Source organism: Zingiber officinale, chromosome 10A (assembly GCF_018446385.1).
Source record: "Zingiber officinale cultivar Zhangliang chromosome 10A, Zo_v1.1, whole genome shotgun sequence".
Taxonomy (NCBI): domain Eukaryota; kingdom Viridiplantae; phylum Streptophyta; class Magnoliopsida; order Zingiberales; family Zingiberaceae; genus Zingiber; species Zingiber officinale.
Genome location: NC_056004.1, coordinates 18,716,729 through 18,736,807, shown reverse-complemented (window position 1 = coordinate 18,736,807; position 20,079 = coordinate 18,716,729). Strand labels below are relative to the sequence as shown.

Sequence of the window (20,079 nt, the reverse complement as noted above, 5' to 3'; positions counted from 1 at the left end):
GCCTTTAGCAACCTTTCTAACTCCTCTTCATCTTCTAACGCTCTGATTGTCTAGGTGATTTTGCCCAACCGAAATAGAGCTCACCCGAACCTAATTTCCGACCTTCTCCTCGAGCAAGCTTTTGCTCTGGCTTCTCGTTCCTCGAACGTCACGTACGTTCTTCTCGTCCACCGATGTACTCTTCCGCAGCTCTTTCGTCCTTCAGACGCACCGAGCCCGTTGACTCCCTTCCCGTGCCGTCCTTCTCGCTAGCTGCATCTTCCGCTCGACTTCTTACGCTCCTACACACTTAGACACAGAGATCAAAATCAAATAGGACTTAACCTAACTTGATTAATCACATCAAAACAACCACGGGGTCCAACATCACATAAGACTTAGTTAAATTTTTTATACGAATGTGTGGATTTACAAGTCACACGTATTTTAAACTATTCGAAGACGGTTGAGGTACCTAGAGAGGTCGAAATGAGATGAAACCAGTTCCTATGTGGTTTTATAAATTCCCTGATTTTATAAGTGTTCACAACCTCTAATTTTATGCCAACGGTGATTTTTTTATGTCGAAGATGTCTGGAAAATGATATTCACTTTCATAAGACTAATAATATCAATTTATTGGATAAAATTTATATTTGAGGGCATCTCTATGATCAGGGGATTTTTAGGAACCCATAGGATTTGGTTTCATCTCATTCCAAGCTCTTTAGGTACCTCAACTGGCCCCGAAAAATTTAATTCTATATATTAAAAAAATGCAATTATGCGACGAATTTTGAAATTCGTCGTAGATCTATGACAAATTTTAGAATTCATCATATATTCTGTGACAAATTTAAGAATTCGTCGTAGAATTACATTATAAAATTAAACTTTGCATGACCGGTTGAGGTACCTAGAGAGCTCAGAATGAGATGAAATCAAATCTTATGGGTTCCTAAAAATCCCCTGATCATGGAAAAGTCATTAAAAAAAAAAAATTTACCCATTATGTTTATTCCTAATTTGCTAAATCAATTATTAGCACGTAAGACTTAGTTAAATTTTGTATACGAATGTGTGGATTTAAAGTCACACGTATTTTAAAATATCCAAAGACGATTAAGGTACTTAGACCATCTCCAACCACAAACTCTATTTTGGTGCACTTTCAACACCAATTTGGTGTCATTTGAGCACCAAAATTTTTTCCAACTCCAACCATGAGACACCATTTCCTACACTAAAAGGAATATTCTTTAGAATATTCTATTTTTCTATCTTATAATTTATTATTCAATGTACATATTAATTTGTTAAATATTTTTATTACGATAATAATTACTATTAATTTTTATGATATTATGTTTTTAGTTACAATAAAATTTTAAATATTTAATTATGTATTTATTATGAAATTACCAATATTATAAATTTTAATATATTTATAATCTTAGCAACATAACAAATATTAAAATTTATAATATATATTTAATTGAAATTTATATATTAAATTTATAATATATAAAATTTATATAATAAATTCAATTAAATTAAATCATATTAATTTATAATATTTAAATATAACTTGCCTATTATGATATATTATATTAAAAAAATCTCTACTTGCACCAAAATGGTGCAAGTGAACAGTGCAGCACCATCTTGGTGCTGCACTGTTCAGTTGCACCATTTTAGTGCAATTTTTGGGGTCACCATTGGAGATGATATGGTGCCCTTTTTACACCAAAATGGTGTAAAAGGACACCGGTTGGAGATGCTCTTAGAGAGGTCGGAATGAGATGAAACTAGTTCCTATGAGTTTCTATAAATCTTCTGATTTTATAAATGTCCACAACCTCTAATTTTATGCTACCGGTGATTTTATTATGTCGAAGATGTCTAAAAAATACTATTCACCTTCATAAAATTAATACTATCAATTTATTGGATAAAATTTATATTTGAGGGGCCATATCTCTAGATACCTCAACAAATTTTGAAAAGTTTAAATTTTCATATAAAAATTTTTAAAATTGCGACATATTTTGCAACGAGTTGCCCTTTGTCGCAAAAGACCTAAGCTTTAATTTCCCAATCGATCACAACCCCTTTGCCCTAACTTTGGTGGCGGCCCGATCCACATCCTTTTGCCCTAGCTTTGGTGGCGGCGCAGAAGCTGCGATCCGAGTACGGAGGACGTCGGTTAGGGCGATTTCTGTCCAGGTAAACTCGTCTCCCTCTCTTCCAACTCCGGTGGCGGTTCGCGCTGGGCGGCCGCGGGTGCTCGCGGCTGGTGCCGCCGCTGGGCGGCCACAGGTGCTCGCGCCTGCCGCTGGCCGGCCGCTGGTGCTCGCGGCTGCTGGTGGGCGACCGCGGCTGCCGCTGGCTGGCCGCGGGTGCTGGCCTGACGCTGGGAGGCCGTACCTGGCGCTGGCCGGCCTCGGGAGTGAGTGGCTGGCCCTGGCCGGACGCGTGAGGCAGCTCCTCGCCCTGGTCGGACATTCGAGGTAGATCATGGCCATGATCGGGCGGAAGAGGCCGAGGTTGGCACAGAGAATGGAGCTGCCCAGTCTTCTGACCGACTGTTTGATACATATAATTAAACATATAACAAATTAAAGACGTAAAATGTTTACAACTATAACATTTTCTTTTATGATAATCAATAGAATATACGACAAAAAGAATAACAAAGAAGAACGTAGGAGGACCCTCTTAATTAATGAGTATTATTTTCCGAGTTCGAGTTTGTCTAAAAAAGATATTGTTAAATAATTTGACAGATAAGATAAAAGAGGAAGAAGTATTTTGTATTTATGGTTTTTAAATATCAAGACTAAAACATAATATTTTAAATTATCAAGGGTAAAATAAAAAAAATTAACTACGAGGGGAGAAAATGCAATTTAATCAGGAACAGCAAGGCCCGCAACCGGCTCGTACAGTCGTACTACTTAAGCCGGCTTAGACCGCAGGGCCGTCGTAGGAAATAATCAAAACTCGAGCTCCTAAAAGTCAATTGCCCTTAAATCTTTACCCTTCGCTTCTGCAATCCACCTGACCAGAGTTCGAGACCAAGATCTCGCGGTCCGCACACGATCTGAATCTAGCGATGTCGCATGCCATTCTGCTGTCTCTTCAAGAACCCTAGTTGTTGTTTTAGACCGTCTCCACCAAATCTTGCGCCTGCTTTCGTCGTCGTTGAAAAATCCTCAAGATCAGTCGCCAGGGTCATATTCGTGTTAAAGGTCTGATCTTTAGAGGTCTGCTCTTGTTGGTTTTATTTTTGTTATTATTATTTTTCGTTTGGGGGGTTTTTGTTTTCAACGTCAGATGACTTCTTTCTAACTTGATGGTTTCAGGCCTTTCGGAATTGGTGATTGAATCTCTGATAAAGAAATGGTTAGCCAAATGTTTATTTTTTCTGTTCCTTTATCTTCTTCTAATGCCCTGGAGACATTAATTATCACTTGTTTGACATTCTGCCTTAAATTTTCTTCTTTGATCCATGAAGTCGTCCGATATAAGGAAATGGTTCATGAAGCAACATGACAAAGGGGCTACAGCATCATCAAAGCCTGCTGTGGCTAGTCAAAAAACACCTAATTCTCCAAATACAGAGAAACCGGTAATTCGCCATTATTTTTGGCCTTACTCTTATTAATTGGCTTGGCTTCCATTGGAGGGGTTAACAAGGAAAAAAGTTCAGGTCAAAGCATCAATTTTCTTTATCTAGTTTGATGCAAGGCGCTGCATCATTCTGGATTTAGAGATTTCTTTTAATTTATTAATGAAATGTTTTAGAAGTAGATATAGGGTCATTGCAGTATTCCATACTAATTTTCTGTTTATGTACTGTTTTTAACACAGCAAACTAGTGTAACTAATCTATATGTTTGATTTCCTTTGCCGTTATGCTGATACACTGGAAGATTATTTTAGAATTTTTTACAACTAAAATGAGCAATTAAATTGTCTTATTTTTATTATTGAAGAATCCGGTCCAGGTAACTCAAGAAAATTCAGAGAGAAGAAAAACTAGCAAATATTTTGCACCTTCTTCTAAGGAAGTGAACCCTCAGACAATTATAAAAGAAGAAAAAGTAGCAGCCAAAACACCATCAAAAAGGAAGCCCCAAAAATCTAGTGAAGATATTGCAGAGGACTCTAAGCCTACATTGCCAAAGAGGTCTAAGACAGTTGATGATGACCATGATGACTTCATGCCATCTAGTAATGTTAAGAAATCTCCTAAGCCAGACAAGAAAATGAAGAATAGCTCAGTAACTCAGATGACTAAGAGTTCTCATAAAGTTGGTGATAACCTTGATGATGAGATAAATGATAAGGATCCTGAAACTCCTGTTAAAGCTGGTGGAAGGGGCAAAGGTGGAAGAGGTTCTGGATCTATGACTGCAGGGAGAGGGAGAGGAGCTGGTAGAGGTGGGTTTATGAATTTTGGAGAGAGGAAAGATCCTCCACACAAAGGAGAGAAGGTAATTGGTAAATAATGATATTATTCACTCTAATAAATCTATCTAGTTTCCATGCTCTAGTCTTGTTTCTCTGGTTGAGTAGGAAGTTCCAGAAGGTGCTCCTGATTGTTTAGCTGGTCAGACATTCGTCCTAAGTGGCACACTTGACAGGTAATCTAGTATCATTGCAAAAATTTATATCTAATATGACACTGTAAGTTGCATCTCTTGGCATATTTGTTTGTTTTGTATTAAGATCCTACCTAGAAATATTGTGGAGTCATAGGATCTTAAGATCCTAATGCTTAACAAAATATTTCTTGGAAAATTATATTTGGTATTTGTAATTTTATCATATGGATTATCTTTCAATATCTAGTTTTGTTAGGTGAATTTCAAACTTGACATAATTTATGGCTAAGCATGACTAATATTATTCATGTAGGAGATATATGAACAATGCATTATAACTAGTAGGAGTTGCATTTTTATTTGGTACCCCTCTAAGATGGATGATGATTACAAAAGTTAGTAATGCTTCTTATACTCTAAGTTAAAATTGGTTATCATATATAAAAATTTTTCTTAGGTGACATGGTACGAAATGATCTACTCTGAAGTTAGCAATACTGTAATTATATATTTGATTAAGTGGAGGCTTTCAAGACTTAGATCTTAAGTAGGACTGGTGAATGGGCATATGGTTGGATCATAGTGATCATGAGATCTCTACTCAATTTAGTTCCTATTTTGTATCCAGATTTGTTTGGACCATTTTGGGCTGGAGCATCAGAAATTCGTGAGACAAATTGTGATTAACAACCATGCTTGAATTATATTATTCTTGTTCCAATTTTTTGATTCCTGATCATGGATGTATTTTTTAGTTTGGAACGTGAGGAGGCTGAAGATCTAATTAAACGCCATGGTGGTAGGATCACCAGTGCTGTCAGCAAAAAGACGGTACCCTGCAAATATTCTGCTTCTGGATTTTGTGCTTTGATTTTTGGTTTTATAATTCGCTCAACTTCTTTTTAGAGTTTTCTTTTAGCTGATGAGGATGTTGGTGGGAGGAAATCTTCAAAAGCCAAGGAGCTAGGGTATGTCATACCAGCATTGCCCATCTGGATATACTATCTACCTGCTCGTCAAATTCCTTCACTCATCAATAATTTATTCTTGGCAGTATCCCATTTCTCACTGAGGATGGATTATTTGATATGATTCGGAAGTCGAAGCCTGCTAAAACACCAAAGAAGGAAGAGCAAAATAAGAAAACCTCAGAAAAGATGCACATCCCATATACTACAAGTAGCCCTAGCAAAGTTGAAATAAGAAGTACGTTCACATACCATCTCATAATTTTCTGCATTGGCGAGGTGACATTGGTTTACCTAGTATTTGTTTTATGTCCAGTGCAGCTCTTAATCTTCTAAGAAAGAATTTAACCCTGAACTAAAATCTTGTATTTGCTAAAGCACATATGCTTAAATCTTGTATGAATTCTACACTTTTACCAATAGACTCTTTGCAGTTATTTCTTTTGTCATTACAAGAGCATTTCCAGTGTTATTTTGAAAAAAAATTGTAAGATCATTATCTCCAGTCCTGTATTGTTGAGGCAAAAGCATAATTAGGCTGGTTATATCTTTTATACTTAAGCTTCATTTGAGAATTATACCAACCCTATATACTAAGGGAGATTCATTATATTCTAACATCATATTCTGCCTTTTCAAATTATGTGTAGTTAATCTCAATTTAATTTTATCTAGTTGTCTTTATATTCATTTCATTTAAGTGCATTGTTTACTTTATTTTTCCCATGTGATAATTATATCTTTCATGTGATCAGATGGCATGTGTGTTAATTTCATTCAGAACAATATATATTCTGTGATATTCCACAAAATTTCCTTTCTTATTCTTAAGCAAGTCCTGGAGAGGACTTAGTTGATCATGATTCATGGTTCCTTTTTTTTTTGTTTTGGTTTTGGTTTGTTTTGAGAAAGATATCCTCTGATTCGTTTTCTACTGCTTCTTTTCTGATTGAGATATATGGATCCATGTGTCTATATAGATCCAATTCATGGATTAATAGAAAATGTGCAAAAGCTCTATTTGCCTTTGCCATTCTATGAGTCTCTTCCTTTTTGCATATGACATCACCTCTCCCTTTGGCAACATCTACTAGTTTGAAACTTAATTTGAAAGCCATATTTCTACTTGGATGGTTTCCCGAGGCCCCTAATGACTAAACAATGACAAGTTCTTTTCCTTATGTAGAACCTATTTCAATAGGAATTCGATGAGTTCATTCGCTTAAGAAGGTCCAAGTCAAGTTGCAATTTAACATTTCTTGTTCAAATTTTTATTGTAATTCAACATCAAATAAACTGACTCATTCTCTATAGCATTTCAACCCATGGCACCTGGTTTTGAAGACCTGCTTTCTACCAAATTGGATTAAGAGCACTTTCTTATGCTTATGATAGGGGATATGACTGTGCTGTAAAGAAAAAAAAATTTCTACCTCAATGCATCTTGCATACATATAGTATAAAAAACCAGAAAAAAATTGTATAATTGCAATCTCTCTCAATTAATTCTCATTACTATATATAGGAAAAGTAATAAGTAGAGATGGCTGGCGTGACATTTTATATCCAAACAAACACTACCAAGCTGCAATAGATTCCTTTTTTTTTTTTTCAAATTGTTGTGCAGTCCCATTCTACAAGTGCCCTTTGTTTTCCATATTGCCAGACACATTTGAGAGTAACAAATGTTTGGGAGTTCTTGTATTCAATCCTTTTCCTTGTTATTGCTGGATATCTTGTTTGTATACATCCTCTCTCTGTTTCCGAACATCTTGTGAGTTAGAAAAGATCAGACCTGTTCTATCACACATGATTGAGCAGCGAAAACTTTTAGATAGCTATTTTATATCTGAATTTGAGCTGAATTCTTTTGGTTAAAGGATATCTTTCTAGTTGCTATGCAACATTTAGGAGATTTTAAATATGACTTTTTTGCTTCTGGTGGCAAGATGTTAAAATTTTCTTCCTTAAAATGATATAACTGAATTCATTCATCACTTCTCAGATGATCAAGCTAGTGCTCTAGGAAGAAAAGAAGTTGCAAAAGGTGTTAAACCATGCATCTACCCTGATAAACGAAAAACTAAATCTGGTGTTCAGAGTCCATTGACGTGGACTGATAAATATCGCCCGAAGGTTCCAGCTGACATCATTGGCAATCAGTCAATTGTATGGATCTTTTTTTTTTCCTTCTCTCTTCTTCCTTTTTTTTTGTACAATAACCTTGAACTTTTGTACTATTTACAGGTTAAACAACTTCATGACTGGTTAATGCACTGGGATGATCAATTTTTGCATGCTGGTCAAAAGGTAAAAGGAAAAAAACTATCAGACTCTGGATCTAAAAAAGCTGTCCTTCTAAGTGGATCACCTGGAATTGGTAAAAGCACTTCTGCAAAGTTGGTTAGTCAGATGCTTGGTTTCCAGGCTGTTGAGGTGCTTGCACTATCTTTCTTGTATTCTGAAAAAAGAATTCTGATAGTAATTAAGAAAATCTGGTTAAGTTTGACTAATTACCATATTTTCATGTTAATTTTTATTATTATTTTCTTTTCCAGGTTAATGCAAGTGATAGTCGTGGTAAGGCAGACACCAAAATCGTTAAAGGAGTTGGTGGTAATACATCAAATTCTATCAAAGAACTTGTTAGCAATGTGGCTTTGGATTCTGGCCTAGACTGGTGAGTCATAGATTGGTTATATTTAGACAAAGACACAAAGTTTCACTTTCTACAGGTTTTTTGTTTGAAATAACAGGTCAAAGCCACCAAAATCTGTGTTAATCATGGATGAGGTTGATGGCATGTCTGCTGGAGATAGAGGGGGAGTGGCTGATCTTATTGCTAGCATAAAGATCTCCAAGATTCCTATCATTTGCATCTGCAATGATCGTTACAGTCAAAAGCTAAAGAGTCTTGTCAATTATTGTTTGGCACTCAACTTCAGGAAACCTACCAAACAACAGGTACATGCATGTACATTTGCCATTGACATACTGAAACAAAACCAAAAGTACACAAGCTATTGTCAAATTAATTGTGACACTGCCAAATAATATTCAGAATCGTAACACTGGTCTTACATGTATTTATCTGGAGAAATGTGCATTTGATTTCTCATTTAAACAGATGGCTAAAAGGTTGAAGCAAATTGCAGATGCTGAAGGCCTCCAAATTAACGAGGTAGTTTTTAGTATTCTTTAACAATTCATTTGTCTTAATACTAAACAAGTTACAAGAAACCATTTAAAGATGGAATGGAATGCAAACTATGTGCAGAAAGGTTTGCTTATGCTCCAATGTTCCTCGTTGTTTCATAATATTGCTACCTAATACTGGGTTGTACCTGCTCTCTGTAAATTTGATTTTGCACGATCCTTAGCGCATCTCTCTTTACATTTGCTTTTCAACATGATAGATTGCTCTCGAAGAACTTGCAGAAAGAGTAAGTGGAGATATGCGTATGGCAATAAATCAATTGCAGTACATGAGCATCTCTCAGTCGGTAATCAATTATGATGATATAAGAAAGCGCCTTCTTAGTAGTGCAAAAGATGAAGATATTTCTCCCTTTACAGCTGTTGACAAGTATGCAACTTCCAAAATTTTCTTTCAGTGAAACCAGTTTCATCTGTCTATGGGGTCTCTAATTCATTCTTTTAGCTCATGCTTGTTTTTCTTTCCAATAACTATTTCAATTGTCTCCTCTATATCAAGTGTTGAAATTTCAGGCTGTGCTGGTGGCATGGCTGAAATGGTTAGGCATAATACTTGGTATTGTTGGCACAAGTCAAATGCTACTATGCTACGAGCTTATATTGATCGTACTGGACAGAATTCATATTGTCTCCCCTTGTATCAGTTGGTGCTAATCCATGAATTTGATTCAGAGACATTGTGGAAGCGGTGGTAGGAGTCAGAAAAGTAGATGTTGAGAGATTGGGCAAGCAAAGGGTAGAGTTTTACAACTGGCAGTGTCATTCATCATGAGCATCCATTGATGATTGTCCCAGATTGGGGAGAAAGATGAGTTAGGTGGGAGAAATCAGGAATTGAGGGGTGGAGGTGATTAATTGTGGTGGGTTGGGTAAGGTAAGCTATACATATGAAATTAATTAAAAGTAGTTTTCATAACAAAGGTGGTGGGCTGGGTAATTAATTATTAATATATTACTGGTAATTGCAATGTGTATTTCTTATGTTTTAAAGTTATAACTAATGAAAAAAACGTTTTGGGAAGGAGGAGAAGGGATTGGATAATCAAGTTACAAAGTCACAGTCATAAAGTTATAATTTATTAAAAATAAAATTTTAGGAGGAAGGAGAAGAATGGAGTTGTGTATTTAATATAGTTATGCTATTAATTATATTTATTATAAATTATAAATTTATAATTAAAAGGATTTTTTAATATGCATCAGGTGTTCTTGGGAAGTGGTAGTAAATGTATTTTGATTTTAATTTTTAATTAAAATGTAAAACCATAATTGATTAATCATAATGTATTTGAAAATTATAATTTTATCTATAATAAGTTTTGTGATTTTAACTTAATGTCATGTGATTTTATAAGTTACTGATTTATTTTGTTATAAAACCTTGGACTCATTAGTTTTAAAGTTAAATAATTATAATTCTGTTGTTTAGTTAATTAATTTGATTTAAGATCTGTTATTAGTTCTGTTTTTTACAATTAGTTGTATGAATTTTTTGTTGTCACGTGTTACTTTAAAATTTCTGTTTGATCGGCTTTCTAATTGCTATCTTTTTGGAGCTAAACAACTCAAGTTGAAGATGATTGTAAGGTTAAAACTCATTTGACCTCATGTTGGCATGGTCTTGTACTGACCCACTATTTATCATTCCGAGAGACCAAAACACTAATATAAAGCAATACTTTAAACGTTGCTTTATATATATTTTTGTTTAGATGATCAGCTTTTAAACTTCATTCTTTCATAATTGGATGTTCATCAGATTGTGATGATCATTTGAGAGTTTTTATCTTGTTGACATCAGATTGACCTTTTAGCTCTTGACCTGAGCTTAAGTCTGAATAATCCAACTTAAGTTGTAGAAATTAAATGATCATAAACAGCTGTACTAGATTGTTTTTAGAAGAAAAAACAAACTCTTTGAATAGATTGAGGCTGTTTGATCCTTATAAGAGGATAAATAGTTCTTTAGTTTTACTGAATGTTTTCTTTAATTATATCATTTCAATGCTGTTTTTTTAATGTATTAGGATGGATAATGGATATTTAGGTTTATTTCTTGTAGAACAATCTTCTAGGTTCTTTTGGTTTTTTTCTTGTGTAACCGATGTATTTACTATCTGGTACTTTCTAGGTTCTAATTTTACAGTGCATTTTGCTCATATGTTACTCATCCTGTTTCTGATGGAGTCGATTCTCAAACTGAAACTGACTGAAGAGGAAATTTCGTTGTAACATTCATATGCTATTCTTAGTTTGCTCTAACAATTTAGTTAGATGTTGTATAATCTCGAGTTAACTTCTAGTATCATAGTTTTTAATAACAATAGTGTATCAGTTGTGGAATTTTCTGTTGTGATTTTGATTTCATATGGATGCAATGGAACTTTAGATATTTTATTTCATAATGTTTTCCAACTTTTCAATTTTTGTTGTAGGCTCTTTGGTTTCAATGGAGGGAAGTTGCGGATGGATGAGAGAATTGATTTAAGCATGAGTGATCCTGACTTAGTTCCCCTTATTGTTCAGGTTTTCCATCTCTTCTCAATTTTCTGTTGCTTCTATGTTTGCATCAATGCAGACATTTTTCTTAGCTTCAGTTGGTTATGCAGATTTGACATTTGCAACTATCAGTGTCATCTGTTAAACCCAAGGCATATTATTTTCATTCTCTTTAGGTCAGTGTTAAGTGAAAATGGATGTATGGTTTCCTAGAAAGGTTAAAATAAAAAACTTTTATCCTGCAGCAAGGAACTGAGAAAAAGATTGTTTAAATGATACAAACATATTCAAAGATGACAATCTAAAGTTAGTTTAGTTAAGGTGACTGTGGGAGATGTAACACGTGGAGTAAGATTAATGAAAATTCTAATTAATGTAAGAAAAAGTGATTTAAATGGTTTGAATGTTACTAGTGCATTAGTCTTTCATAGAGTTTGATAAAGAGGTATAAGATTTGTGTGCTTGACTCTTAAACAATTGGGATAAATACGGCTCGGATGATTGTGATGGTAGATCAGAAAAAATAAGCCACCATTGTCTCTATTGATAGAATTATCAATTATAAAAAAACATGAATGATGATTCTATCAGTTCTAATGTCCTTTTCACTCTTCCACTTATCACTTGAGGTGATTTGAATGTTTATAGGTATACATTTAAAGTAACACAACAAATATACATCAAGAATAACAAACCTTGGGCCTAAACAATAAACTCAATTTCTTTTGATAATTAGAGGGAGCTTTGGCGCAATGGTAAAATTATTGCGTGTGACCTAGACATCACGGGTTCGAGTCGCGGAAACAATCTCTTGCAATGCAAGGTAAGACCATGTACAATACACCCTTCCCCGGGACTCTGCATTAGCTGAAGCTTTGTGCACCGAGTTGTCCTTTTAATTAGTGACCAAGATCATCTGCTCCTGCCCTCACTTGTAGTGGTTCCTTGGAGAGGGTATACTTGGAATCTCGTGTTAGGGCATATTGTCATGACCTGAGTGAGCTCTTTCCCATTGCTAGATTTGCTTGTCCACGACATGATAGTTCAATTGGATGCGCTTCCTTGGGACTTCATATTGGCGGGAGTTTCGTGCACCGAACTATCCTTTTAATTACGGACAAAGATTATCTGCTCCTGCCCTCACTTGCAGTGGTTCCTTGGATAGGTATACTTGGAATCTCGTGTCAGGGCATATTGTCATGACTTGAGTGAGCTCTTTCCCATTGCTTGGATTTGCCTTGTCCATGACATGATAGTTCAATTTTGACCCCTTGACTTGAAGTGGCCTCGTCTTCGACATGATAGTTCCATTGGCACATCCCTTGTGTTAGTCAAAGGGTAAGTCCCAAGTTGCTAGATAACACTTGTAAGCCAACTACACGCCATTCTATAAGAGCTTTACAATAATAAAGAACAAGAAGTTATTATCATAGGAACACTCAACTGCATGTCTACAAGAATTCAAGTTAAGAAAGACAAATATTGAACGTAACATAAAGTTCAGAAACATAAAGTAAGTAAGCACGAAGCTCTAAAATTATGTGGACTCCAAGTCAATGGTAGTCACATCTCACAAAACCCAATAGCACGTATAAGCTCTAAAATTATGTGGACTCCAAATCAACACCTCTAGTAACATTTGATTGATCCAAAGGTAAATTGAAAGGGAGATTTGTTTCTAAAATTTCTAGGAGAGTCTTCCAAGAGCCATCCAAAATACAAACAAGATGATGTAAAGAAAAGCTATGCATATACTACAATTAAAGTTATCAATTAAGGGATGACAATCTTTCTCTCTGCTTAGGAAGCTTGACTCAAATATCTCTATTAACTGTAGTAGTTATATTGGTGACTAGGATAAGAAAACTGTATCAATTTTAATGGTTCCTATCAACATAAAGTCAGCAATCTGATCTGGAGATGTTTTACTCTTCAGCTGGGTGTTGACAATGCCCAACAGTTATGAGTGCAGTATCATGAGGTCTCATGTGATAATTAAATATTGCCAGACCCAAGTGTCACAGATCCATCCTTAGAGCCACAAGGTCCTACAAGTGATTCCCTTAATATGTTATGATTCATTATATCCATCACAAGCATACTATCATGTTTTTAGCAGATATTTTGTCCCTCTACTACATATGTATGCATGTCTGTACAATAACTAAATTCATGATTGATAATAACTAATAAGGTATGTTCCAAAAAATGAATACTTTAGCATGAGATATATAAGGATGGAAAAAGTAACATGGCATGTACATACACATGAAGTGTCATGGATTGCATAATTGGTTCACTAATATTAGTTCAGTGAGGAACGGTGATATGATGTATACCAACATACAACCCAAAATAGCTTAATTGTAATTGTTAATTTTTTTTCCATTACTGCAATACAGTTTCATGGATTTCATAGAATCCTAGGGTTTATAGTGGTTCAAGAGGTTGCAATAGGTATCCGACTAAGTTTTGTCACAATCTTGCTGGATTTCTGAAAGCTAAGAACCAAGATGGGGGCAAAGGAAACATTCACTTTGAAAAATTAGAAACATCCAATCTACCTCACAAGCTTTGAGAACATTATTAGCATAATTGCAATAGATTATTTTTGTAGGTTTCAGTATGACCCTTATCAAGGCTTTATGTTAACAAAAACAAACTAGGCAGTTTTGTGTGTTAGGACCCTATACTAGCAACAAACACTCTCTGAAAAGAAGTAAACATTATAACTAAATTTGCAGTTGAATATTTTATTAGTTTTCAGTACATTTGTGTTTTGTGACCTGCATTTTGGGCAAACTGATTCATGAGTCATGCATACTATTCATTTGGATAATTCTGTGGTAGTTACTCATTTCTAGTTGTTATTAAACTTTTTGAAAAATAGTTTTCTTCCAAATGTTATAACATTCTGTAGAAATAGTTACTAAATAAGTGGCATGATATTTTCTGAAGGCTGCATAATTTAGCTCTAAGGCCATTTTTTTTCTTTTTTAAAATGCCAGGAAAATTATATCAATTATCGGCCAAGTTCTATTGGCAGGGATGACAATGGTGTTAAAAGGATGAATTTGCTTGCACTGGCAGCTGAATCTATTGGGGATGGGGATATATTCAATGTTCAAATAAGAAGATACCGCCAGTGGCAGCTATCACAATCTAGTTCATTTGCATCGTGTATAATTCCGTATGTCAGACAACTAAACTATACTATTTGTTCTTGTTTGTGTTGCTGGATTTTTTACATAGGATAAAAAAATCTGTGGGTTCTTATTTTTTGTCTACATGTTTCTTAAATTTTTTCCAGTGCAGCTCTCATGCATGGGCAGCGGGAGACCCTTGAGCCGGTAATTATGTTTTGTGTTGATTCAACTGTAAACCTGTGTATGGGAATGCAAGTTCCTCTGAAAAAAATCAGCTATAATTTCTTTAAGCCCCTCTTTTTACTTGATTTTCCTGATAGTTTTTAGCGCCAATATGCTTAGTTTTATTGAGATTCTTCTTAATCTTGGCTTGTGTCTAGTAATGTTTTGTTTCATTCTGGTTATTATTCAACTATCCTATTGCTGACCATACTTTGCTTTTGATTATGGGCATGTGTTTCGTGCTATTAAGTGAAACCTATGAATTTGTACGCTCAATTTGTCCCCGCCGTTTACCTACATCTGAATAGCAATCTCACATGCTAAGTTTAAGAAAAAATCATCTATCTGAAAACAAGGTAGATGATAATCTTTGTTGGGTTTGGGCTAATGTATGTCAGTTTTATTTTCTGAAGTTATGAAGGTCAGGTAATATGTGGGTGAAAATTTTTTTGTTTCAGTTTTTCTTTTTCTTTTTGATATAATTTACTTGACATGGATGCTTGATTCTGTCAAAATATGGGGAATGCAAAGATTGAAATTGCCTTGTGCCTTTTGACATGGGGTGACATATATTCTTTTCATTAGCCCGTTGAGGTCAAAATCGGCTGAGAGGACTTGGCGCCTAAAACAATCGCAATTAGTCAGCTAAGCTAGAGAACACATTTCATATTTCATTCTGTTCTAACCTAAACTAAATACCCAATGCATCTCATCTTTGGTTGCTACGACGTTTATAATGGGAGGGGAATTATACATTGGGGCCATGTTTTCAGTAGTGATGGAGCTTGATGGGGGCCAATATATTTGAAGTCAACAACAGTGTAAGATCAATGAAACAGAACCTAGTATGTGCTGCCACCTTTTATCTCTCTATTTTTTATCCTCTACTTATTCTCCTGCCTTTTTCTCTTTTTCTTCCCTCCCCTTCTTCCTCCTAGTCAGTGCCAACCAGCACTATCCCAAACACACATGGTACCTCAGTTAGGATGACACCAACTCGTTTTGGCCAGGCATTGAAACACTGACAAGGAATGAGACTTTGGTGCTGAAGAGGATGAGGTCCTCATTCACATGTTTTTGTTGGTACAGTTGTAACCTTCTGGATTGGTTGTCTTTAACACAGTGATAGCTGATAACAGTTTATAATTATGCAAACAGTTGTTGCAATCTTCAATAGTGGGAGTGCTTCTCTCCTAATCTAGCTTACTGAGAAGGTTGATTAAATAATTATGATAATGCCAAATAATTCTACTATATCTGAGATATGATCAAAAGGTGCAGTATCTCTTCTCCATGCTGTTAATGCTTGTTACTGTTCTCCCTTCCTGCTTTTGGTTGTTGAGTAGTGCTAAAATTTGAATGTATACTAACATCTACAGGGAGAGCGTAACTTCAACAGATTTGGTGGATGGCTAGGTAAAAATTCAACAACGGGAAAGAATTTGAGACTTCTGGATGATGTTCATATGCACTTTCTTTCATCCCAAGAAGCTAGGTTGGATAGGTAATCATGACACTATCTTACATCATGATTTTCCAACATCAAGTTCCTGTTTTGTATATTCTTCAGGTTGTTGACCGACACTCATACTCGCTAAATTTGTGGACTTTAGTATCCAATTTGTACCTTATCTTTGGAAGAGAAATTTATTATGTTTCTATCTCCCATAAAAAAAAATTGACATACTATCTATCGCACTAGTGATCAATTTGGAGTTGCGTCAGACAAATCAGATATCTTGTCCTATTATGGCAGCAGATACAAATTACTTGTTATAAATTGTTAAAATGCCATCATTGATCATTTTTATGCTTTTCAAGGCTATTATTTTGTTTACTCAGTCATCCAGGAATTAATCTAATTAGTATAACAATATTCCTTTTAGAAGAAAAGAGTGAAAATTCAATCAGTTTTTATAGATGGATTACAATAATCACACACAAATATTTTTCCCTAGTTTCATTATGTGATTATTCCTAATTTCCATCTTTGCCTTCAACTTAGTGTAGAGTAGCATCCTTGATATCCGTGTACTTTTTATGATTGTCACAGATATATGGATAATGTCAAGTTTGTGGTTTATCATATACAATAAAAATTAAGAGATGCTTACATCTCCCCTGATTTAACTTTTCAATGACTTATTGACTGATTGCTTAAAGCTTTCAGCCATACATTTGATCATGATAATCTGCTGTGTGACTTGGTGTTGCGTTTATACTTGCTATCCAGCATTAACAGAACGTCTGGATATACCTTAATGCAGTTGCGTATGTGTTTTTTTTTAATTAAAAATCATTCAAAATAATCCTTTTCTTAAGGAACATAAGTTTTCTTTTAAGGAACAAAATTTAAGAAAATCCTTATGAAGAATGTTTTACATTAAGCTCTAATAGGTACAGAGTTAAAACAAATTCTATGCTTCCAAGACAGCAAATAGTAAAATATTTAGTGCTCAAATGCCAACAGGTCTGGTGCAAATTTTAAAATTTTCATTCTCATTTTGTTAATTGCATTAAACTGAGCATAAACTAAAACATTTATCTTCATCATGGATAGTCCTTTCTGCGTTACTAATTAGGATCAAATTCAACAAATTAACTTTATCTAAGACAGCCAGTTGGATATTAAATTAATATGTGACCACATATGGGCTATATGGCTCTCACTGTCTAATTTGATTGCATGTGAATTTGGATTCATCATGTTAGGACATACCATATGATGAATCTTTCCATATGAATGTGGCTGCACTTACTGTTATCAGAGATACTTTCTTTTTTATCTGGCAGTCATAATATCCTAATGCGTAATCTTTTACTTAAACACTTGAACTGTCAGGGAAACATTGCGGCTTGAATATTTTACTCTTCTGTTGAAGCAGCTTACAAATCCTCTTCAAGTGATGTCTAAGGTTTTACTCATTTCCTTCCATATGTCTCATCAGAGGGCATTAAGGAGTTGGAATAATTTCAAGTTTCATTTTTACTTGGAAACACTTTCAGGAAGTTGCTGTTCAGAAAGTTGTAGAATTCATGGATGCTTATTCTTTAAATCAAGAGGATTTTGATACAATTGTGGAGCTATCAAAGTTTAAGGTTTGTTTGGACCATATGTATCTCTGCAACTTCCACTTGATAATAATCAAATAATTCATTTTAAAAATATTTTTTTTACCAATTTTTATTACTCAAACCAGTCTGGTTTCAAAATGTTTATCTTCTATCTAATCTAATGGCTGTCATACAAGGAGATAGAGAGAATTTGACTTCACATGGTAAGCGACTTGTTTCTTTTCTAAAAGTTGCAACACCCAATTACATATCACACTACTGTAGGCTTTATGCCTCCTGCAAAAACCTTTCTATATATATATATATATATATATATATATATATTATTTAATGTTTTTATGGAACCTGATTAAGGGAAAACACATATATTACTGTGATTTTAGGATATTTTTGCGTGTGGTCTTTGCAGTTAAAGAATATGATTTCAAAACTAGCGGCGCACTTGTGACGAATAGCTTTCCAAAAACCATTCTTGAATAAGGTTTTCTCAACTTTGAGTTAAATGCAGGGGCATCCTAATCCAATGGATGACATTCAACCAGCTGTAAAATCTGCACTGACCAAAGCATACAAGAAAGGAAGTGACTCCCGGGTTGTGCGTTCAGCAGATTTGATTGTTCTTCCCGGCTTGAAGAAAGCTCCCAAAAAACGCATAGCAGCAATCTTGGAACCTGTAGGCAATGGTTTAGCGGAAGAGAATGAAGAAGCTGTAGAGGACAATGAGGAAGAGAATTCTGATGCGGAAGATGCTGGTAAGAAACTTACCCTTTTCCTTCTACACCATTTATTTTTCCATTTTGTGGTGAATCATACTTGGTGATTCTTGATTTTAAATAGTTTAAAATATATAATACAAAATGGAATAATCGTATGTAATGTTTTTGCCAACATCATTTAGATGCTTGTTATTATATCAATCTTGTTTTGCTATATTTTTCGGTGCATTCCTTCAATTTTCTTTTCATGTGGTTTTGCATATTTCAGTCTCTCTTATCAATTCGATTCTTATTTTGTTTCCAGATGATCTTGCTGCTAGCATTGAGACAGAGCAGAAACCGCAGCTTGATCTTCTAAGCAATAAACCAAAAGGTCTATTTATATCTATATCAACATATTTCATGGAACTAACTAAACACACCCCTTCCCGTCTGTGGCTCATTCCTTTCTCAAATCCTGATTTCTAGTCTTCTTTTTACTGACCTCAGGAATGCAAGTGCAGCTCGATTTGAAGAGCAACGGGAAGTCAAACGCGAAGAAGACACCTGCTAGCAAATCAAGGAGTTCAGGGCCTGCTGAGAAGCAGGCACAAGGTTCTGGAGGTAGAAAGAGGAAGAGATGAAAAATGATCTGCCTATGTTTGGGCTGGTCGGACCTTCAAGTTTTGGATGTGTATAGAAGTCGTCAGATCAAACAAACAAACTACTTTTCACATTTTCCTAGTAGTAAGCTATGGTTATGTTGCTCTTGGATTAGTAACTTGTTCACATCTTTTTTACATCCGTAACTACCACCCAATGTTTTAATAGGCTGTATGCCTTCAAGCAATTCATTGAACTTACAAATGTAGTCAATTCGATTTTAAAATCTCGGGCAAAATCTGCATCGTCGGTTATTCTGGAAATAGAACTTTCTACCCCATTGAATGTTTTCCTTCAAATTATTCATCGGCCGCCGCCACCATCGTTCCTCCGCATTACCGGATATCTCTTCCTTCCTCCCCTTCTCCGCTTCCTCTTTTTCCTGTCGTGCCTCTCCTTCCGGTACCCTTCAGCTCTCAAACCTCCTCCCTCGGCCTCAGCATCGCTGATCCCCCCAATAGCAAGATCCCAGCTTACCGCATCCGGAGCGCGGGAAGGAGGCTTCGGATCGAGGCCGCGTCCAGGCCCACCGTTCTTTTGGCCTAGAAGCTCGGAGTCGGAGAGGCTGGGCTATCTCTGCTCCGGGAGTCGACGCACTGATCGTGTGAAGCGGGACGAAGGTGACGCGGGAAGTGTCCGAAGCCTCCAAGAGGCGGCTTAACTCGTAAGGTGGTCGGCAGGGCCGGGGTGGGCATCGACAATGTGGATCTGCAAGCTGCCACCGATAGCGCGTGCGTCGTCGTCAATGCGCCTACCTCGAACACGGTGGCGGCAGCCGAGCACAGGATCGCGCAGGCTGGCGCCTCGATGAAGGCTGGTAATTTGAGCACCTTTGATTTTCTCCTCCTCCTCCTTGTTGTTCGTCCCCTGCACTGTGTTTAGATTTGCAACAATGTAAGATAAATGGCACAAGATTGATCTTTCCAAAAGAGATCAACAAGCAGTATTTCATTAATTTGAATAGGAATGTCATTTTAACTGCTCTATGACAACTTTTAATTGAATT

General features: G+C 35.6%; 1 protein-coding gene across 4 annotated transcripts; it reads left to right on the top strand.

The window, feature by feature from the left end:
• Positions 1 to 2,066: 2,066 nt before the first annotated feature.
• On the top strand, positions 2,067 to 19,311 carry LOC122026359 (replication factor C subunit 1-like). Of its 4 annotated transcripts, none has more exons than XM_042585042.1 (23): positions 2,067 to 2,205; positions 3,345 to 3,384; positions 3,497 to 3,610; positions 3,978 to 4,478; positions 4,561 to 4,628; positions 5,345 to 5,420; positions 5,496 to 5,557; positions 5,644 to 5,795; positions 7,563 to 7,726; positions 7,805 to 7,993; positions 8,116 to 8,237; positions 8,314 to 8,521; positions 8,685 to 8,738; positions 8,974 to 9,143; positions 11,209 to 11,299; positions 14,281 to 14,462; positions 14,583 to 14,622; positions 16,020 to 16,144; positions 17,483 to 17,555; positions 17,647 to 17,739; positions 18,224 to 18,467; positions 18,736 to 18,804; positions 18,921 to 19,311. In XM_042585042.1, exons 2-23 carry the CDS (start codon positions 3,382 to 3,384, stop codon positions 19,052 to 19,054), a joined length of 2,934 nt encoding a protein of 977 aa, XP_042440976.1. In that variant the 5' UTR covers positions 2,067 to 2,205; positions 3,345 to 3,381; the 3' UTR covers positions 19,055 to 19,311. The 4 variants fall into 4 exon arrangements, with proteins under 4 accessions (XP_042440976.1, XP_042440977.1, XP_042440978.1 ...); XM_042585043.1 differs by lacking the exon at positions 2,067 to 2,205 and adding an exon at positions 2,560 to 3,230; XM_042585044.1 differs by lacking the exon at positions 2,067 to 2,205 and adding an exon at positions 2,560 to 3,245 and having other exon boundaries at positions 3,990 to 4,478.
• The last annotated feature ends 768 nt before the right edge of the window (positions 19,312 to 20,079 follow it).

What these genes read in the sequence shown, in the direction of transcription:
- LOC122026359 (XM_042585042.1), top strand. An exon ending in CTAAGTGGCACACTTGACAG is followed by an intron (nt 4,629 to 5,344) that starts GTAATCTAGTAT and finishes TGTATTTTTTAG; the next exon opens with TTTGGAACGTGAGGAGGCTG. An exon ending in CTCTTCAAGTGATGTCTAAG is followed by an intron (nt 17,556 to 17,646) that starts GTTTTACTCATT and finishes AAACACTTTCAG; the next exon opens with GAAGTTGCTGTTCAGAAAGT.